The following is a 19,714-nucleotide window of genomic DNA, read 5'->3' as shown; positions in this document are numbered from 1 at the left end:
GCCATGTTTGAGATGACCAAACACCTTGAGGAGTAGTTGGGAGGCGCTGGAAGGCGTGTAAAGGGGCGGAGCCGCCTCCTTTACCCGGGAAAGCGAGCCAAAGACTTCCTGTCTGTAACAGACAGTGCTGGGAGCAGGTTGATAGAAACTTCTGTGCATCAGGTGGTGAGCCTTGGGGTCTCTCTCTCTCTCAGGTAACACTAAGGGGCGTTGTTGCGCTGGGGGACTAGGAGAAAAAAATTATTTTTTCGTTTGCTGGCAAGTGTCTTGAATAATCATGGACCCTGCCACACATGTATCCCCACCTGATCCCCTCGAGGTGGCCGCAGGGCCCTCCAGTACCCCACTTGTGATTGATGCATTATCAGCAGTTTTGGAGTCTTTGGTATCCCGGGTGGAGGTGGCCTGTCAGGGACGGAGGTCAAGGAAGCGACCCCTGCCTACCCCTATTTCATCTGAAACTTCAGATACGGATTCTGAGCTGGTCACTGCAGCTGCAGGTCCCTCTTCTGGGGCTGCTGTTTCAGGTACGGTCTCCTCAGACAGTGAGGAGGACATATCTGCCTCCGCCATAGCGCAAGAAGAAGCGTTGGTGAACGCACTAGTCATGTCTGTCCGGGAAACCTTAAGTCTTGAGGTTACACCAGCAGAGGTAGCTGACTCTGAAATTCCCTTTGGTACCAGCAAGCCTACCAAAATGGCGAAGGTTTTTCCCTTGCCCAAATGCTTTGGTAATCTAATTAAGGAAGAATGGGATCGTCCAAAGCGAACCCCTGCTATTTCCAAACGCATTGCTAGGCGCTATCCGTTTGAGGAATCCCTCCTTAAGAAATGGACGGTACCACCAGTGGTGGACCCACCAATTTCCAGACTAAATAAAGCCACTGTTATCCCGTTGGAGGATGCTCCGTCCTTTAGGGATCCGGTGGATCGAAAAGTGGAAGCCGAATCCCGCTCCATTTTTTCCCTGATAGGGTCAACATTTAGGCCAGTGATTGCCATTGGTTTAGTTTCACAAACATTGACAAAATGGACCAAATTGTTACGCCGGGACATAAAAGGGAGAAGTATCCCCCCGGCAGTATCAGATTTGCTGGAGCAAATTTTCCAAGGGCTACAGTTCATCTGTGACGCCGCTCTGGACGCCACTCCCTTGCTAGGGCGTGCATCTGTTTCGGCAGTGGTCCTCAGACGCGTGTTGTGGTTAAAGTGCTGGTCGGCTGATCAAGGTTCCAAAAAGACTTTGGCTAATCTTCCTTTTCAGGGGGATCGCCTGTTTGGGGCCACCTTGGATGATATTATAAAGGATCTCACTGGGGGTAAGAGCACTTTTTTACCACAGACAGCTAAAGGTAAAGGACCTCGTAACAGGCAAGGACCTTCCTTTTCCGCTCATAAGAAGTTTGTTCGCTTCGCTGGGGCGGGAGATAAGGGGAAGTCCTCCAAAGCCCCTTCAGGGGGTTTCAGAGGGCGCTGGTCGGGTAAACAAAAACCAGACTCAGCCAAACCTGAAGATAAGACAGCCTGAAGGTGCGCCCCCACCCATCTCTGGGGTGGGGGGATGTCTTCACCGGTTTCCGGATCCATGGTTTTCCAGAATCCCGGACAAAGGGGTTCGCGAGGTCATGCGGTCGGGATACAAAATCGAGTTTCGATCACTTCTACCGGTGCGATTCTTCCCTTCCAACATTCGACTATCCCCGGATCGCTTAAAAGCTTTGCGGGGAGCAGTAATGGACTTGATGCAACAGGGAGCGGAAGTTCCCGCTCCTTGAGCAGAACGTTTTCTTCACTTTTGCAAAAGATCATTCCTAGTTCCCACCAGGAGATTGAACTATCTGGTCCTGGGACTGATGGTGGCCTTCTTAGAGGCAGTACCGTATGCCCAGTCGCATACCCGAATTCCCCAAAAGGAGATTCTTTTCAGATGGAATCGGAATCCCGATTCTCTGGACAATCGGAATCCGGTTGAGCGAGTGGACCAGGAAGTCTCTGGTCTGGTGGCTTCGGTCTCCGATGCTCAGCCAGGGGAAGTAATTTCTTCTGACAGAATCCAGGTTACCGATAAATGTATTGGAACTGAGAGCGATCAGACTTTGTCTGATTTACTGGACCGAGCAGCTCCAGGGCAACCCGGTTTGGATTCAATCGGACAAGGCCACGGCCGTGGCTTATGTCGATCACCAAGGGGACACCAAGAGTACCCTGGCGGCCATAGACGTGGCCAGCATTCTTCATTGGGCCGAACGGTTTGTTCCGGCTATCCCCGCGGTATTCACTCCAGGGATGGAAAATCGGCAGACAGATTATGTCAGCCGTCAGATTCTGGATCAAGGGGTATGGCCTCTTCATCCAGAGATATTTCACCAGCGGTGCCTTCATTGGGGCACCCTGGAGGTGGATCTGTTGGCAGCTCGGCTCAACAGGAAGGCGCGGAGTTTGGTAGCCCGCTCCCGAGATCCGCGAACGAACACAGCAGACGCGCTGGTCGCCCCGTGGGGACAGTATCAGCTACTGTATGGTCTTCCCTCCTCTCAAGTTGCTGCTGAAGCTTCTTCGCAGGATAGAGGTGGAGGGAATTCCAGTTATCCTGGTAGTTCCGGGCTGACCTCGTCGACCCAAGTACGCCCACTTCGTCAGGCTGGTCGCGGACGCTCCCTGGAGACTTCCTCTCAGGGAGGATCTGCGGTCTCAGGGACCGATCTTCCATCCTGCTTTACAATCGCTGGCTTTAACGGCCTGGCTATTGAGACTCAGGTGCTGAAGGACAAGGGATTGTCAACTTCAGTTATTCCTACTTTAATTAAAGCAAGGAAAGCGACTTCCAGGAAAGTCTATCATCGCACATGGAGGTCTTATATTGCGTGGTGTGAATCCTTTGGATTTCCTCCAGGGGCCTATTCGGTGACCCGAATCTTGGCTTTTCTGCAACAGGGGGTTGAGCAGAAGCTGGCCTTGAGTACTGTCAAGGGTCAGGTTTCAGCGTTAGCAATTTTCTTTCAGAAACCTTTGGCTACCCATTCCTTGGTGCGGAATTTCATCCAGCGGGTGCCGCACTTGGCTCCGCCAGTGCGCGCGCCCTTACTGCCCTGGGATCTTAATTTAGTGTTGTCGGTTCTTCAGAAACCTCCCTTTGAAAATATCAGGGAGATTCCCTTGCTTACTTTATCCCAGAAGGTGGCCTTCTTGGTGGCCATTACTTCTGCACGCAGGGTGTCAGAACTGGCCGCATTATCTTGTCGTTCCCCCATATCTGGTGGTTCATAGGGATAAGGTGGTTCTTCGTCCGAATCCATCCTTCCTTCCTAAGGTGGTTTCAGAGTTTCATCTGAATGAGGACATTGTTTTGCCTTCCCTATGTCCTAAGCCCAGTCATCCTCGGGAGTTTGCGTTACATTCCTTGGATGTGGTTCGGGCAATCAGGGTATACCTGAAAACTACGGACTCGTTTCGTGAAACGGATTCACTTTTTGTGATCACGGATGGCCCCAAAAAGGGGTTGCCTGCATCTGCCGCGACTATCTCCAAATGGATCAGACAGACGGTGGTACAGGCTTATTCTATTAAGGGTCGGAATCCTCCGTTCCCTGTTAAGGCACACTCCACTCGGGCGCTTAGTGCTTCCTGGGCCTTCCGCCATCAGGCGTCAGTGGTCCAGGTTTGCAAGGCGGCTACCTGGTCGTCGGTTCATACCTTTACAAAATTTTATAAAGTTGATGTGATGGCATCGGCAGATGCTTCTTTTGGCCGCAAGGTTCTGCAGGCCGCAATTTTAGGAGACCGTTGGACTACCTCGAGGGTTTTTTTCTGTTGGATTTTCAGTTGAGTCTCATCCTTTGGTTTGATGAGCCTTTAAGACTTCTAGTCGGCACCGGTTGGGCCTTCCGGATTTAAATTTTGATTTCTGTTATCCCACCCCTCATTTGTGGCACTGCTTTGGGACGTCCCGATTTGATATTAATCAAGAGGACTGCGTCTGTCAATGAGCGACAGAGAAAATGGATTTTTGTAAAATCTTACCTTAAAATCCTTTTCTCTTAAGCTCATTGACAGACGCAGTACCCGCCCCTCTACTTTTGAGTTGGGTTGGGTTAAATTCTCTGACACTGCTTTGTGACATAACTGACATCCTGTAGCAGGGAGAGAGAGGATATACCCTCTGGGACTGCCCCTAAGGTGTGGCCAGAACGTTTTCCTTCTGCCTAGTGTCCTACTCCTGTAGAGGGCAGTATAACCCGATTTGATATTAATCAAGAGGACTGCGTCTGTCAATGAGCTTAAGAGAAAAGGATTTTACAGCAAGATTTTACAAAAATCTATTTTTTCCATGCATACCCATTTATTCCAGTCATTGGAAATCCCATATATACTGTGTGTGTGTGTGTGTGTGTGTGTGTGTGTGTGTGTGTGTGTGTGTGTATATATATATATATATATATATATATATATATATATATATATATATATATATATATATACACACACACACACAACATCTCATAAAAGTGAGTTCACATTTTTGTAAATCTTCTATTATATCTTTTCATGTGACAACACTGAAGAAATGACACTTTGCTACAATGTAAAGTAGTTTTGGGGCCCCATTAGCCATTTTCCCTCCCTCGGTGTCATGTGACTTGTTAGTGTTACAAGGTCTCAGGTGTGAATGGGGAGCAGGTATGTTAAATTTGTGTTATCGATCTCACTCTCTCATACTGGTCACTGGAAGTTCAGCATGGCACCTCATAGCAAAGAACTCTCTGAGGATCTGAAAAAAAAAGAATTGTTGCTCTACATAAAGATGGCCTAGGCTATAAAAAGATTGCCAAGACCCTGAAACTGAGCTTCAGCACGGTGGGCAGGACCATACAGCAGTTTAACAGGGCAGGTTCCACTCAGAACAGGCCTCGCCTTGGTCGACCAAACAAGTTGAGTGCAGGTGCTCAGCGTCATATCCAGAGGTTGTCTTTGGGAAATAGATGTATGAGTGCTGCCTGCATTGCTGCAGAAATTGAAGGGGTGGGGGGTCAGCCTGTCAGTGCTCAGACCATAGGCCGCACACTGCATCAAATTGGTCTGCATGGCTGTCGTCCCAGAAGGAAACCTCTTCTAAAGAAGATGCACAAGAAAGCCTGCAAACAGTTTGCTAAAGACAAGAAGACTAAGGACATGGATTACTGGAACCATTTCCTGTGGTCTGATGAGACCAAGATAAACTTGTTTTTTGACATACTGAAGCAGAGCATGATCCCCCTCCCTTCAGAGACTGGGCCGCAAGGCAGTATTTTAACATGATAACAACCCAAAACACACCTCCAAGACGACCACTGCCTTGCTTAAGAAGCTGAGGGTAAGTTTTTTTTTTTGCGCTATAAACAAATAAAGAGCAACAATTCTGGAAAAAGAAACTTTTTTTTTTTTTTTTTTTACTTTCTGCTATAAAACATTCCCAAAAAATAAAAATGTAAAAATCTATTTTTTTTCATCATTTTAGGCCAGTATGTATTCTGCTACATATTTTTGGTAAAAAAAAAATCCCAATAAGTGTATATTGATTGGGTTACATAAAAGTTATCGCGTCTATAAACTAGGGGAAAGATTTATGTCATTTTTATTAATTTTTATTTTTTTTTACTAGTAATGGTGGCGATCAGAGATTTGAACACCTAACTGACACTTTTGGGGAGACCAGTGACATTACTACAGTAATCAGTGCTAAAAATATGCACTGCTACTGTACTAATGACACTGCTAGGGAAGGGGTTAACACCAGGGACGATCAAAGGGTTAAGTGTGAGCCTAGGGGACTGTTTTCTAACTGTTTGGGGGATCTACTCACTGGATGAACACAGAGACCTGTATTCCTAAACAGGAGGAACACAGGATCCCTGTATTCATCACTGACAGAACAGCAGGCTGCCTTGTTTACATCGGCAGACCGTCGTTCTGTCTCCATGGGGAGCAATCAGGGGTGCCCGGCGGACATCGTGTCCGCCGGACCCGCTGATTGGCTCCCCCTCTAGCCAATCGGCGTGTGCGCACGCGCCCCCACTATCTGCTACATGAAGCGACGTACAGGTACGTCGTTTTGTGTAACAGAGCCGATCTGCCGCAGTAGAACTGCGTAAAAAGTGGTTAAATAAAAGGCAGTTTGTTGGCATATTTTCAATATCTCAATATATCAATGTCAACATTTCACAAATTCTGCCAGGGTATGCAAACTTTATAGCACTAGTGTGTTGTGTGTGTTTGTGTTAAAATTTTGTAAATGCTTATGTATGTGGTGGCGTAATAGAAACATAGAAACATAGAATGTGTCGGCAGATAAGAACCATTTGGCCCATCTAGTCTGCCCAATATATCTGAATCCTATGAATAGTCCCTGGCCCTATCTTATATGAAGGATAGCCTTATGCCTATCCCATGCATGCTTAAACTCCTTCACTGTGTTTGCAGCTACCACTTCTGCAGGAAGGTTATTCCATGCATCCACTACTCTCTCAGTAAAGTAATACTTCCTCATATTACTTTTAAACCTTTGCCCCTCTAATTTAAAACTGTGTCCTCTTGTGGTAGTTTTTCTTCTTTTAAATATGCTCTCCTCCTTTACCGAGTTGATTCCCTTTATGTATTTAAAAGTTTCTATCATATCCCCTCTGTCTCTTCTTTCTTCCAAGCTATACATGTTAAGGTCCTTTAACCTTTCCTGGTAAGTTTTTTTCCTGCAATCCATGTACTAGTTTAGTAGCTCTTCTCTGAACTCTCTCTAGAGTATCTATATCCTTCTGGAGATACATACCCAAGCTCTGTTTCCTACTTAGAATTCTCTAAAATCATTGTGATTCGGTGCTTTCTTATTGCATGTTGGCTTAGACAACAGTTTCATTGGCTAATTGATTATTTAGCAGGGTTCAGAAATTGGTTGCAGTAATGGCTCAGAATGTGTTCTGACTCTAAATACACAATAACTCCTCATTTATGTGCATTGTCTTTCAGCCCAGATAATATGGGACTTCTGGATCCAGCCACCAGTGATGGCAGGGTGATATTTTTCCTGCCATGGGAGAAAATGACCATAGCGGGCACCACAGATACTCCAACTGAAATCACACATCACCCCTGTCCCACTGAGGAAGACATCAACTTCATATTGACTGAAGTACGGAACTACCTTAGCAGTGATGTAGAAGGTATGTGTCTAAAAACTAAAGCAATTTATAATCATAGGCAGTCATTTGGTACTCTCTGCAGTGCTGCAAAGGCTGCAGAAAAAAACACTCTCTGTATGTTAACTAACGTTTTTGTGAACACTGCCAAAATATTGCTATGTAGCCAGAATCCACAAGGCCAGCAGTTTCAAGCTGCTCATTTTTAGGCCTCATGCACACTGGAGGTTATCAAAACGCCAGCAGAAAGCTGTAGAAAGAGTTTTTCAGCTTTTTTGCAGTAGCGTTTTTCAAAAATTTTTTTTGTGTTTTTCAGCTGTAGCTTTTTTTTACATTTTTTTTTTAGCAAAGCTATATTCCCACAAAAGCTTATGCCTCTAAAATGCTGATAAACGCAGAATAGCCATGTTTTTGTCCCCTTTTTCAGAGTTAGAGTGTTTTTACAGCTGAAATACTCCTAATAACAGCCTATATGTGCATGGACACATAGGATAACATGCTGGGGAGTTTAATGGCTGCAGAAAAAAACGTCTGAAGCCAAAAACAGGAGCTGTAAAAAGATCCAGTGCACATGAGGCCTTAACTCTTTACTTCTCACAATAAAATGCCTCGGTGTTGGTAGCCTACAACACTTGGCCATCTTCCTGTCCTCTGTTGTCTGGGATCTTGAGTGGGCCTTTTTCCTACAGCACTGGAGTCTTGCAGACTTAGGCAGCCCATACATAATTTATTTTTTTTTTTTTAAAGAGGTTGTAAACCCTCTAAACTTTTTTTTTTTTTTTTTGCTGTAACCTGAAAGAGAAACCCATAATGAGCTAGCTCACTCACCTGTATGACGGGCGACATGTCTTCCGGGATCGCGGCATCCGGCCATCTGATTGGCCAGAGCCGCGGTGACGTCACCCCCGCGCACGTGCACGGGAGCCGACGGTCACGGCACGGGGCTCTGAAGAAACGGCACCAGCGGCTGTTCCTTCAGAGCGCATGCCCCAGTGATGTCACTGGCTGCATGTAAGGTAAATATCTCCTAAACGGTGCATGTTTAGGAGATATTTACAGTACCTATAGGTAAGCCTTAATATAGGCTTACCTATAGGTAAAAGTGTCAGAGGAGGGTTTACTTCCTCTTTAACCAGCGGGTTGAACGGAAAAAAAAGATCAGATCTCGCCATCCACATATTGTGGAGGGGGGAAAACTCTCACTGTGCAATTGTGTTCTGACTGCGAGGAGACTTCCCCGCCAACCGAACACACTAATCATTGCTGCTTGGCTATAGCCGGTTGCACTGATCGATCGGGAAACACCCGATAGGCTGGTTGTACAGAATGTGATCAGTAGATCGACTTCTGTATAACCATGGTGCACATACATGAATCGCAATTCAGGCAGACTGTGCTGACTCAGACAACATTTAGAACCATGTATATAGCCGGCTTTACAACCAAGTTCACTCAAAGGCATTGTTGGGTTATGGAGAAAAAAGCAGTTGCAGCCTTTTTTAGGACAAATAATCTAGTTTAAGTTTCCTTGCTAAAGTGCTGTGCAAAAATTCAGTACATCTCTCCAATACATTCAGTTGTCCCCATATATTGCTGCAAGTACAAAAAAAATAATGTGAAGTTTTCTGTAGTTCAAATAAGGATGAAGCAGCCTAGGATGAAAGTGTTGCTCCTACATACATTGGATACATTCTAGTGGGTGAGCATTGTCACCCAGGGACAGGAGCAATATTTTTACATTTTGTTCTTGGATTTAGATTTAGATTTTAAAGGTAGTGTACATAAGCGAGAAGGTAAACCTGTCTCTGTCAATTGTACATGTTACCATAGCTGTATTTATAGGTTAGCTTGATGGAAAACCTTCCTAGGTTCTCCTCTGAGAAAATGTTAAGAAGTAATACTGAGCTTCTGAAAGGGGGGGGGGGGGGAAGCACAAAACTCATTTTGTAAAAATGTATGTTTTAATAAGAGGTAGGTACAATACAACAAGGTACACAAAAAGCATTGTGCTAATTGTGGTGAACAATTGGACACTGACATTGCTTGTTTATCAAAGCAAAATTTATGAAAACATTTTTCTTGTCTTGAAAAACGCTTTTAAACCAAGTTGCTCTCAATCCAAGGTTTTACTGTATGCGATCCTGCACAAAACAGTCGCCCTGTAGCAGTAAATCTGCAATAGGGAGGTCGTTAAGTGGTTAAGGTGCTTCATGTTTCCAAGAAAATGTTGGTATCAATCATGTAGTTGGGCAGATAATTCCTCCTTTCCTCCTCCTCCATTCCATTCCTGTTTGGATTATATGATTTAGTTAATTGACCCACTCCCTGACATGTGGAGTAGTGGTCAACCTAGGAGGGGATCCGGGGGGGAGGGGCGGACAACAGGACGGTTGCTCCTCCCTGAGAAAATATTACTCCGAGGCCGAGCGCGCCCCGGGAAATCAGAACCATGGTCGGGACAGCTCACAGCCATTACACATCAGCACTTGACTCTCCGCCCCCTATACCTCCCTCAGCAATTTTCCAGCCTCTCTCCTGCAGGCTGCTACTTGAGTTGGCGGGAGCCTCCTGGCTTCTGCTGACTGAGTGGGCAGGATGGGGATGTGCCTGACCCCGAGATCGCACCTGCCTGGAACAGGGAGTTGTGAGCAGAGGGAGCCGAGTAAATGTTCCTGGAGGCAAACTCAGCTAGCAGACATTGTGGATTAGTTTACAAGCACCCCTATGCGAAGTCTGCTGAGTCACTGCACCTTAGCATAGAGGTGCTGTTAGCTGACAAATGGGATTGCATCTCCTTTTCATGTAGCACAGTGAGAAATTGGGCTCATTAAAGCATCATGACTGCCCCCTGGTGTGCTGTCTTAACCCCCCCCCCCCCAGTGTATGCCCACCTGGCTCCCCAAGTGTGTGCCCTCCTGACCCTCCCCTGGCGTGTGCCCTCCTGACAAAAACCTTCTGTATGCAGCAGCCCACATCAGCCCCCTAATGCTTATCTGAGTCCTATCTCGATCCTGCAATGTTGAACAAGATTCTCAGCTGTCCGGGGACTCTCCCTTATTGGCTGAGACAACAGCGGCACCATTGTCTCCCACTGCTGTCAATCAAAGGCAGTGAGCCAAGGAGGAGAAAGGCGTGTCTGAATGGATACGGCGCGGCTCGGGTGCCCCCATAGCAAGCTGCTTGCTGTGGGGGCACTCGGCAGGAGGGAGGGGCCAGGAGCTCCGACAGGGGACCCGAGAAGAGAAGGATCTAGGCTGCTCTGTGCACAATCACTGCACAGAGGAGGTATAGTAAATATAAAAATGTTTTTTTTTCTTTTTTAAAAACAAAACTAGTCTTTAATATCATTTTATATACACTAGCAAATTGAAGCTAAGCTTAAGATAATACTTTATAATTATTTATAGCAAACCGTTTTTTCCTTTTTGGGATAAAGGTTTTATATAGATAAAAAATAAAATCTGATCATTTTATGCACCCCTGCTAGTGTTAAATGTGTCTACAAAAGGAGACAGGAAGAGCGCCTCTAAGTGCAGTAATTTAGTAGGTACAAGGTTAACAATTGTAGACTCACATAGGTAAAGGATAAACGGCTCATCAGACAGAACAGGGCTCAATGGCGATCGTGGCGCGGTGTAGCCGGGATCCAAGACTACAGCACAAAGATGTCAGTGGGAGACAGGGAGGGTGTCGGCACTCACGGTCTTCTGGGTAGGCAGAGTCTGGAGAGAGGCTTGGGCAGCAGCGTCAGGGCACGTGACGTCACTGAAGGGCGGAAGAGGAACACAACCCGTTTCAGAGCATGCGCAAGGACGTCGGGCCCTGTTCCGTCTGATGAGCCGTTTATCCTTTACCTATGTGAGTCTACAATTGTTAACCTTGTACCTATTATGTCACTGCACTTAGAGGCGCTCTTCCTGTCTCCTTTTTGTCTACACATACAGAGTTGACTTCACTCTTCTGATGAGCTTTTGCCCTTTGTTGCTTATTCACCATCAGCCTACCTGGAACTTTATTTATGGACCTTGTTCATGGACTTATGACTTGTATTGTGTATTTTTATTCCAATATATATGGTTTAAATTTGTTTTGTTTTGTCTTGTCTATATACCTGGAGCGTCAACACCACCTGGTTTTAAATGGTCTGTCCCATCCCTGTAACTGCAAGAGAGATTTTCTTACGAAAAACAACAGACTTAGGGTCCTTTCACATGTCACATGGTGCGGCCCATTCTCTGCTCAGCGGGGGATCGATCTGCTGATCCCCGCTGAGCAGGCAGGTGACCCCTCCGTCTACGCTCTGTGTGCGGAGACTGAACTGTCAGATCCCCGCTGTCCTCTATGGGGGAATCGGATGAGAACGGACCGCCTGTCCGTTCACATCCGATCCGCTGGATGGAAAATAGGGTTTCCATCCGTCTGGATTTCATGGATAGGATCGGAAGCAGATAGCAGTGGGTGTCAGCGGAGATGTCACCGCTGACATCCGCTGCCCCATAGGGATGCATGGAGGATCCGATCAGGCCCGCCTGAAAAACTGACAGGCGGATCTGATCGGATCGTTTGTGTGAAAGGATCCTTACTGGCCAGATTGCCAGATAAAAAAAGAGGTAAGTAAGCTTATAAAGGAAACAAGTGCAGCCATCACATCTAAGAGTTGATAAGCTGCAATATCATAAATATATGCTTCCTGGGTTTAATACCGCTTTAAATTTCATGACAGTGCTGGCTAACATCACAATTGAAACACAGCTGAAATCTGTTTTCTTGCGGCAATATTTGAGATTGCTAAATCTTTTTAGATCTTGTTCTAAGTAACTGATCATTACATAGGAAAAATGTGCAAACTTGACTTTCTAAAAACTGTATTATCAATACTGGATCCTTCCTGGACATGTCAGACATCCCTGTGATAAGTGCAGTGAGTTTGCTTTACTGCACAACTAGCTCCATATTATGCACTCTTGATAAATGCAGACACAAATAATGTATATCTCTTCTGATAAAGTGGCGTACGTGAAGCGTGCAATTATTCAATATGTCCTATAAGATGACAGCAATTTGTCATTTGATCTGGATCCTTTAAGGTGACAGCCATCTTTTATTGTTTCTATTTCCGTGCAAAGTACCTGTCTCCTGTTGTGCGGTACGCACCCCTGTGGTGGAACACTTCACATAGATAGCGAAAAGCCGTCACATTGACAATTACACGGCTGCATCACAAACTGCTCTGCCTTCAGTTAGGAGGTTTTGCATTCAGGTGGCAAATTTGCAGTTACAAGTAGCATTTTCCTCTAGTGATTATGCCTTGTATATTTTTTAATTGGTAAAACAATTTTATTTTTTTTTCTATTAAATAACTTTACATATCTGTAATGTCTGTATTATTGGTTAATACATCTGTGATTAAAGACTTTTTAATGCTGATTTTGCACAGGTGAAGTTTTTTATTGGCAACCCTCTTCAGCCAGTCTTGCACTCTTGTGACTCGCACACTCTGCTGCAGTGCATTAACAGGTAGCTGATACCCATATGTGTTGTTACAGATAAAACAGTTTAGGTCTGGGCAAAATTAAAAGAAAAAAACAGTACATTTCTACAGTGCATTTACATTTTCTATTGTTTTTTGTCTTTTATAATGCAGTAAGTACAGAAAAATACCCGTTGATCTGCCAGAAATCCAGTGAGCTCCTAATTTCCTGTTTGAGCTGACAGACCTGCTGCTCTGAAATCCCAAAAGGTACTGCCTGAGTTCCAGGTTATGTACGACAGATCACCACCCCCTTATGGTTATGAGAAAAGGAGGGGTGTTTTCTGTAGTTTAGCACAAATATACTCAGGCAGGGCTGAAAAAAAAAATTGCCTGTGATTTCAGTACAGAGGCATTATGTTGTCAGCTCAAACAGGAAGTTAGAGGCTCACTGGATTTCCGACTTATCAGCAGGGATTTTTTTGTATTTGCAGTGTTTTTAGAAAAACAGGAGGAAATGTGTGTGTACTGCAGAGATGTAATGTATAATACACAGTCAGCTAATTGAACAGTGAAGAATCAGCAACACAATGAGGTTATTGAGCTCCTTTAAGCAAATTCCTTTGGAAAAGTAGCCTGTTTGTTACTGGGGGGAACATCAGTTGGGCTGACCTTTCCCAATTGCAATTGGTTTCCTCTGAGTTAAAGTATACCTAAATACCTAAAACTTTCCTTTTTAGATTTGGATAGAGTGTAGAGGGATTAGAATGTTTGTCAGGTTTTTATTGCTATAGACCAATATGTATACAGCGCTATATAAAATCAAATAAAGTGACAATGTGCATCATATCACTTTATAGCGCTGTATACATATTTGTCTATAGTTCATTTCTCCCGTTAGTGAAGGAGGTTCTATATAGCTGCTGTATTTTCTTTGTGTCCCAAATTATTGGGTCTTAACACTATACCACTTTATATTTAATTGCGCTGATTTACCTTTTTGCACAGGTTTTTATTGCTGTCTGAGTCTCTGTTAAGGAGATTCATCCTCTCTATTTGTCCTGTTTACCATTTTCATTAAAAGTAACAGAAAATCCCAAATTTTGGGATGTCCCTAGAAAAGTAATAGAGGGAAAATCTTCCAATGGGGACAGTAGTTCTGGTGATCTGGGGGTCCCCAAGAAATTTCCATAATTTAAAGGGATTTCCTCTCCCTCCACCTGTTTGGCTTTGGGAAAAGTGAAGGGAAATTTCTGCAATGTGACAGGGATTATAACCAGTGGTGGGATTCAAAAATTTTAGTAACCAGTTCCGACTTTCCCAGCAGAATGACCAGCGTGCCCCCTTTCAATGCACAGTGACCAGCGTTCCCCCTTTCAATGCACAGTGACCAGCGTTCCCCCTTTCAATGCAGAGAGACCAGCGTTCCCCCTTTTAATGCACAGAGACCAGCGTGCCCCCTTTCAATGCACAGTGACCAGCGTTCCCCCTTTCAATGCACAGTGACCAGCGTTCCCCCTTTCAATGCAGAGAGACCAGCGTTCCCCCTTTCAATGCACAGTGACCAGCGTGCCCCCTTTCAATGCATCAGTGACCAGTGTACATGCCCCCTTCAATGCACAGTGACCAGCGTGCCCCCTTTCAATGCACAGTGACCAGCGTGCCCCCTTTCAATGCAGTGACCAGTGTACATGCCCCCTTTAATGCACAGTGACCAGCTTGCCCCCTTTCAATGCAGTGACCAGTGTACATGCCCCCTTTAATGCACAGTGACCAGCGTGCCCCCCTTTCAATGCACAGTGACCAGCGTGCCCCCCTTTCAATGCAGAGAGACCAGCGTGCCCCCCTTTCAATGCACAGTGACCAGCGTGCCCCCCTTTCAATGAACAGTGACCAGTGTACATGCCCCCTTTAATGCACAGTGACCAGCGTGCCCCCCTTTCAATGCAGAGAGACCAGTGTGCCCCCCTTTCAATGCACAGTGACCACAGCATTGCCCCCAATCATTGCAGAGTGCCAGCCACAGCATTGCCCCCAATGATTGCAGAGTGCCAGCCACAGCATTGCCCCCAATGATTGCAGAGTGCCAGCCACAGCATTGCCCCCAATGATTGCAGAGTGCCAGCCACAGCATTGCCCCCAATTGCAGAGCGCCAGCCACAGCATTGCCCCCAATGATTGCAGAGCGCCAGCCACAACATTGCCCCCAATTGCAGAGCGCCAGCCACAGCATTGCCCCCAATTGCAGAGCGCCAGCCACATTGCCCCCAATTGCAGAGCGCCAGCCACAACATTGCCCCCAATTGCAGAGCGCCAGCCACAACATTGCCCCAATTGCAGAGCGCCAGCCACAGCTTTGCCCCCAATTGCAGAGCGCCAGCCACAACATTGCCCCCAATTGCAGAGCGCCAGCCACAACATTGCCCCCAATTGCAGAGCGCCAGCTACAGCATTGCCCCCAATGATTGCAGAGCGCCAGCCACAACATTGTCCCCAATTGCAGAGCGCCAGCCACAGCTTTGCCCCCAATTGCAGAGCGCCAGCCACAACATTGCCCCCAATTGCAGAGTGCCAGCCACAACATTGCCCCCAATTGCAGAGCGCCAGCCACAGCATTGCCCCCAATGATTGCAGAGCGCCAGCCACAACATTGCCCCCAATTGCAGAGCGCCAGCTACAGCATTGCCCCCAATGATTGCAGAGCGCCAGCCACAACATTGCCCCCAATTGCAGAGCGCCAGCCACAACATTGCCCCCAATTGCAGAGCGCCAGCCACAACATTGCCCCCAATTGCAGAGTGCCAGCGATCCCCGCGAGACCCATGCACTTACCTCACGGACGGTCTCGCATTCGGCTCTCCGCGTCTCCGAGTCCTCCCGCGGCGCCTCCTCCTCGTCCAATGGCACGGTGTTTGCCTTTCGGCCAATCAGGAAGCGGGAGGACCCGCTCCCTGATTGGCCAGGAGGAGGATCATGTGACAATAGCGAATTCTCATTCGCTATTGTAACAGAATGGGCGGGTCGGGCGCACTGCTCCGCCCCCGGCCGCCACGTCTGCCCGAGCGCGGGACATTCAATTGTCCTACACGTCCTCAGACGCGCAGAGGGATTCAGCCGGTTCTGCGAACTTGCAGAAAGTTAGCCACCGGTTCTATGGAACCGGTGCGAACCGGCTGAATCCCACCACTGATTATAACCCTCCCTTGCTCTATCCAAAATGAAAAAAGAAGTTTTGCCTATAGTTCTAATTGAAGTTACATTGGCAGAATCTGACTGCACTGCTGTCTCTACAAGCCCCCCCCCCATCCTTCTCTACCTGGGCATAAACATTGCAAGGTACGGTTAAAGCTGAATTCCTTGCAAAACCAAAATGTTCCCTTGCAGTGGGGCTGACCCCACATTGCAAGGGTTACATTATTTTATATATCTAAGGGACCGCACAAAGGGCTTTTACTTACCTGATCTTCCACTCCAGCGAGATCCTTCAGGCTGTAAGACCGGTCCCCGCAGCCTCTTCTCCCTGTTGCTCTGGCAGTCAGATGCTCTCTGATGTAATCAAGAACAATGCAGAGCCCATAGCACTGAGATTAGTTACCAAGTGGTCGAGGGTATGGTTTATGGAACAATTCCTGGCTGGACCGAATTTACAAGGGTTTCAGACTCTCATGCAGTTATCAATCCCAGAATGCATGAGGATGGCAAAGAACTGTCCACTGCTGGAGCATTGAAAAATAGAGGGGAGTGGAGGATCAGGTAAGTAAAGTGCTGTTCTCAGCCCCACATAGACAAAAACAAGCATTTAACCCATGTGTTCCACCCAGAGATGGGCTTTAAGGGAATTTTCCTGCCTAGGGTATTAAAGTAGAGTTATTATGAGCTTACACGATTAGCACTGTTTTTCATTTCAGAATCTCCACTTTGTTCACATGACCTATGTCACAAGACATTGGTATTGTAATTATCTGCATTCTGGGATTGATAATTGCACGAGAGTCTGAGACCCTGGTATATTTGCTCCAGACAGGACTCGTTCCATGAGCCATACCCAAGCTCTTGTTAACTAATTGCTGCAGCAGTAATTAAAAAAAAGAAGCTAAGCTAAATGCCCTATTTACTTGATCAAGGGCCATGTTATGTGCCAGTTCCCGAGTCTTCTCACAGCAGAGTGGATGGATCCTTGTTCAGCTGCCAACGTGAGTGACTTGAACATTTCCTGTTGGCTGTACATCACCGTGTCTGTGTTTTAAAGTGGTTGTAAACCCTTACATATGCCCAGTGAAGTGACTGGCCTCAGGTGATACACAGAAATGAAACAAATCTTCCTACTTAAGTTGTACCTGTTTATCTGCTGCAATTTCATCTCTACAGTTGTTCAAAGTCCCACATTTATATAGCTTGTCTGAGCCTATAGAAAGCAGGGGGCGGGAGCTGAAGTTACACTTTGCAGAGCCCAGTGAGGAGAGCTGAGAGCCGATTGGATTGGAGAGACGCTCACCCCCTTCACACAGCACACAGGAACAAAGCTGAGGCTGTCAATTACAGGTTGTGTGCTGGAGCTCCCTCCCCTGTCACTAGTGAACAAGCACGTAGCAGTGGTGTGAAACGTGTCTACTGTCCTAGCCTGCTGTACCTTGTACCACTCATGTGAATAAAGAACTTTTCTTCATTGGATTCCGTGGTGGTGTGCAACCATTTTCTTCTTTCATGCTTCTCCTGGTGATGAGCCAAGGTTCAGCACCCACCTTGAATCGTAGACTTTGACTAGCCTGAGCGGTGTTATCTCTCTTCAATGTTCACCTTAGGGGGATTTTTTCATGAAAAGGGGAGCTTTGCCCCGCTACTGAATACTGAAATGATTAGTTACTGTGATAACCAGGAAAGTAGTATTTTCAGAAGGAAATGTTAACAGTAGAAGCCTTCTTATTTCCTTACCACAGGTGTAGATTTGTAGATCAGTCACTAGACATAGCTCAGTGTCTCAGTACAAATAAGCTGGCCATAGATGGATTGAAATTCAGCCAATTCAACAGGAACCGGACAAATTTCCAACCATCTATGAGTAGGCTGATTGTACTGAAGCCGCCGGAAGTGACCATTGTATTCTGATGGCTGAGGAAGCTCCCACTGCCAGAATACAATAGCACAGCAGGATGGATTCCCGCATCAACACTGACTTTTGTTGATGGGGGAATCCAGCAATTTTCTTTCCTTCAAACTGTGGTTAAAGGAAATAAAATTACATAATGAATGTATGGCCTGCCTTACTGTCTTTCCCTAACTACTGTTGAAATAAAACATCAACTTCTCAGGGAGTGCATTGTTTTCAGTGAGTTGGCTGACCCATAGACTTGCATTGTGAGAAGGAGATGTAAAGCACAACCATTGTGTAGCACTGCAAAGCAGAACGCAGAGCCTGCAGATAGAGTGCCTTGCGAAAGTATTCACCCCCCATGAACTTTGCGACCTTTTGCCACATTTCAGGCTTCAAACATAAAGATATAAAACTGTAAATTTTTGTGAAGAATCAACTACAAGTGGGACACAATCATGAAGTGGAACAAAATTTATTGGATATTTCAAACTTTGTTAACAAATAAAAAACTGAAAAATTGGGTGTGCAAAATTATGCAGCCCCCTTAAGTTAATACTTTGTAGCGCCACCTTTTGCTGCGATTACAGCTGTAAGTCACTTGGGGTATGCCTCAATCAGTTTTGCACATCGAGAGACTGACATTTTTGCCCATTTCTTGTTGCAAAACAGCTCGAGCTCAGTGAGGTTGGATGGAGAGCGTTTGTGAACAGCAGTTTTCAGTTCTTTCCACAGATTCTCGATTGGATTCAGGTCTGGACTTTGACTTAGCCATTCTAACACCTGGATATGTTTATTTGTGAGCCATTCCATTGTAGATTTTGCTTTATGTTTTGGATCATTGTCTTGTTGGAAGACAAATCTCCGTTCCAGTCTCAGGTCTTTTGCAGACTCCATCAGGTTTTCTTCCAGAATGGTCCTGTATTTGGCTCCATCCATATTCCCATCAATTTTAACCATCTTCCCTGTCCCTGCTGAAGAAAAGCAGGCCCAAACCATCATGCTGCCACCACCATGTTTGACAGTGGGGATGGTGTGTTCAGGGTGATGAGCTGTGTTGCTTTTACGCCAAACATAACGTTTTGTATTGTTGCCAAAAAGTTTGATTTTGGTTTCATCTGATCAGAGCACCTTCTTCCACATGTTTGGTGTGTCTCCCAGGTGGCTTGTGGCAAACTTTAAACAACATTTTTTATGGATATCTTTAAGAAATGGCTTTCTTCTTGCCACTCTTCCATAAAGGCCAGATTTGTGCAGTATACGACTGATTGTTGTCCTATGGACAGAGTCTCCCACCTCAGCTGTAGATCTCTGCAGTTCATCCAGAGTGATCATGGGCCTCTTGGCTGCATCTCTGATCAGTCTTCTCCTTGTATGAGCTGAAAGTTTAGAGGGACGGCCAGGTCTTTGTACATTTGCAGTGGTCTGATACTCCTTCCATTTCAATATTATCGCTTGCACAGTGCTCCTTGGGATGTTTAAAGCTTGGGAAATCTTTTTGTATCCAAATCTGGCTTTAAACTTCTACACAACAGTATCTCGGACCTGCCTGGTGTGTTCCTTGTTCTTCATGATGCTCTCTGCTCTTTAAACGGACCTCTGATGTTATCACAGTGCAGGTGCATTTATACGGAGACTTGATTACACACAGGTGGATTCTATTTATCATCATTAGTCATTTAGGTCAACATTGGATCATTCAGAGATCCTCACTGAACTTCTGGAGAGAGGTTGCTGCACTGAAAGTAAAGGGGCTGAATAATTTTGCACGCCCGATTTTTTAGTTTTTTTATTTGTTAACAAAGTTTGAAATATCCAATAAATTTAGTTCCATTTCATGATTGTGTCCCACTTGTTGATTCTTCACAAAAAATTACAGTTTTATATCTTTGTTTGAAGCCTGAAATGTGGCAAAAGGTCGCAAAGTTCAAGGGGGCCGAATACTTTCGCAAGGCACTGTATAATAAACAAATATGATATTGTTGTAAA

General features: G+C 45.8%; 1 protein-coding gene across 2 annotated transcripts in view; it reads left to right on the top strand.

The window, feature by feature from the left end:
* Positions 1–19,714, top strand: part of GPD2 (glycerol-3-phosphate dehydrogenase 2) — a 300,869-nt gene that overhangs the window by 172,253 nt on the left and 108,902 nt on the right. For both annotated transcript variants that reach the window (XM_082261353.1, XM_082261354.1), the window contains exon 9: positions 6,997–7,190. In XM_082261353.1, the coding sequence (XP_082117479.1) occupies positions 6,997–7,190 (194 nt within the window). The remainder of the gene's footprint in view (positions 1–6,996; positions 7,191–19,714) is intronic.

This window comes from Pelophylax lessonae (assembly GCF_965119305.1).
Source record: "Pelophylax lessonae genome assembly, chromosome: 6".
Lineage (NCBI taxonomy): Eukaryota > Metazoa > Chordata > Amphibia > Anura > Ranidae > Pelophylax > Pelophylax lessonae.
Note: the sequence above shows the minus strand (reverse complement) of the source record. Positions and strands in the feature narration are given on the sequence as shown.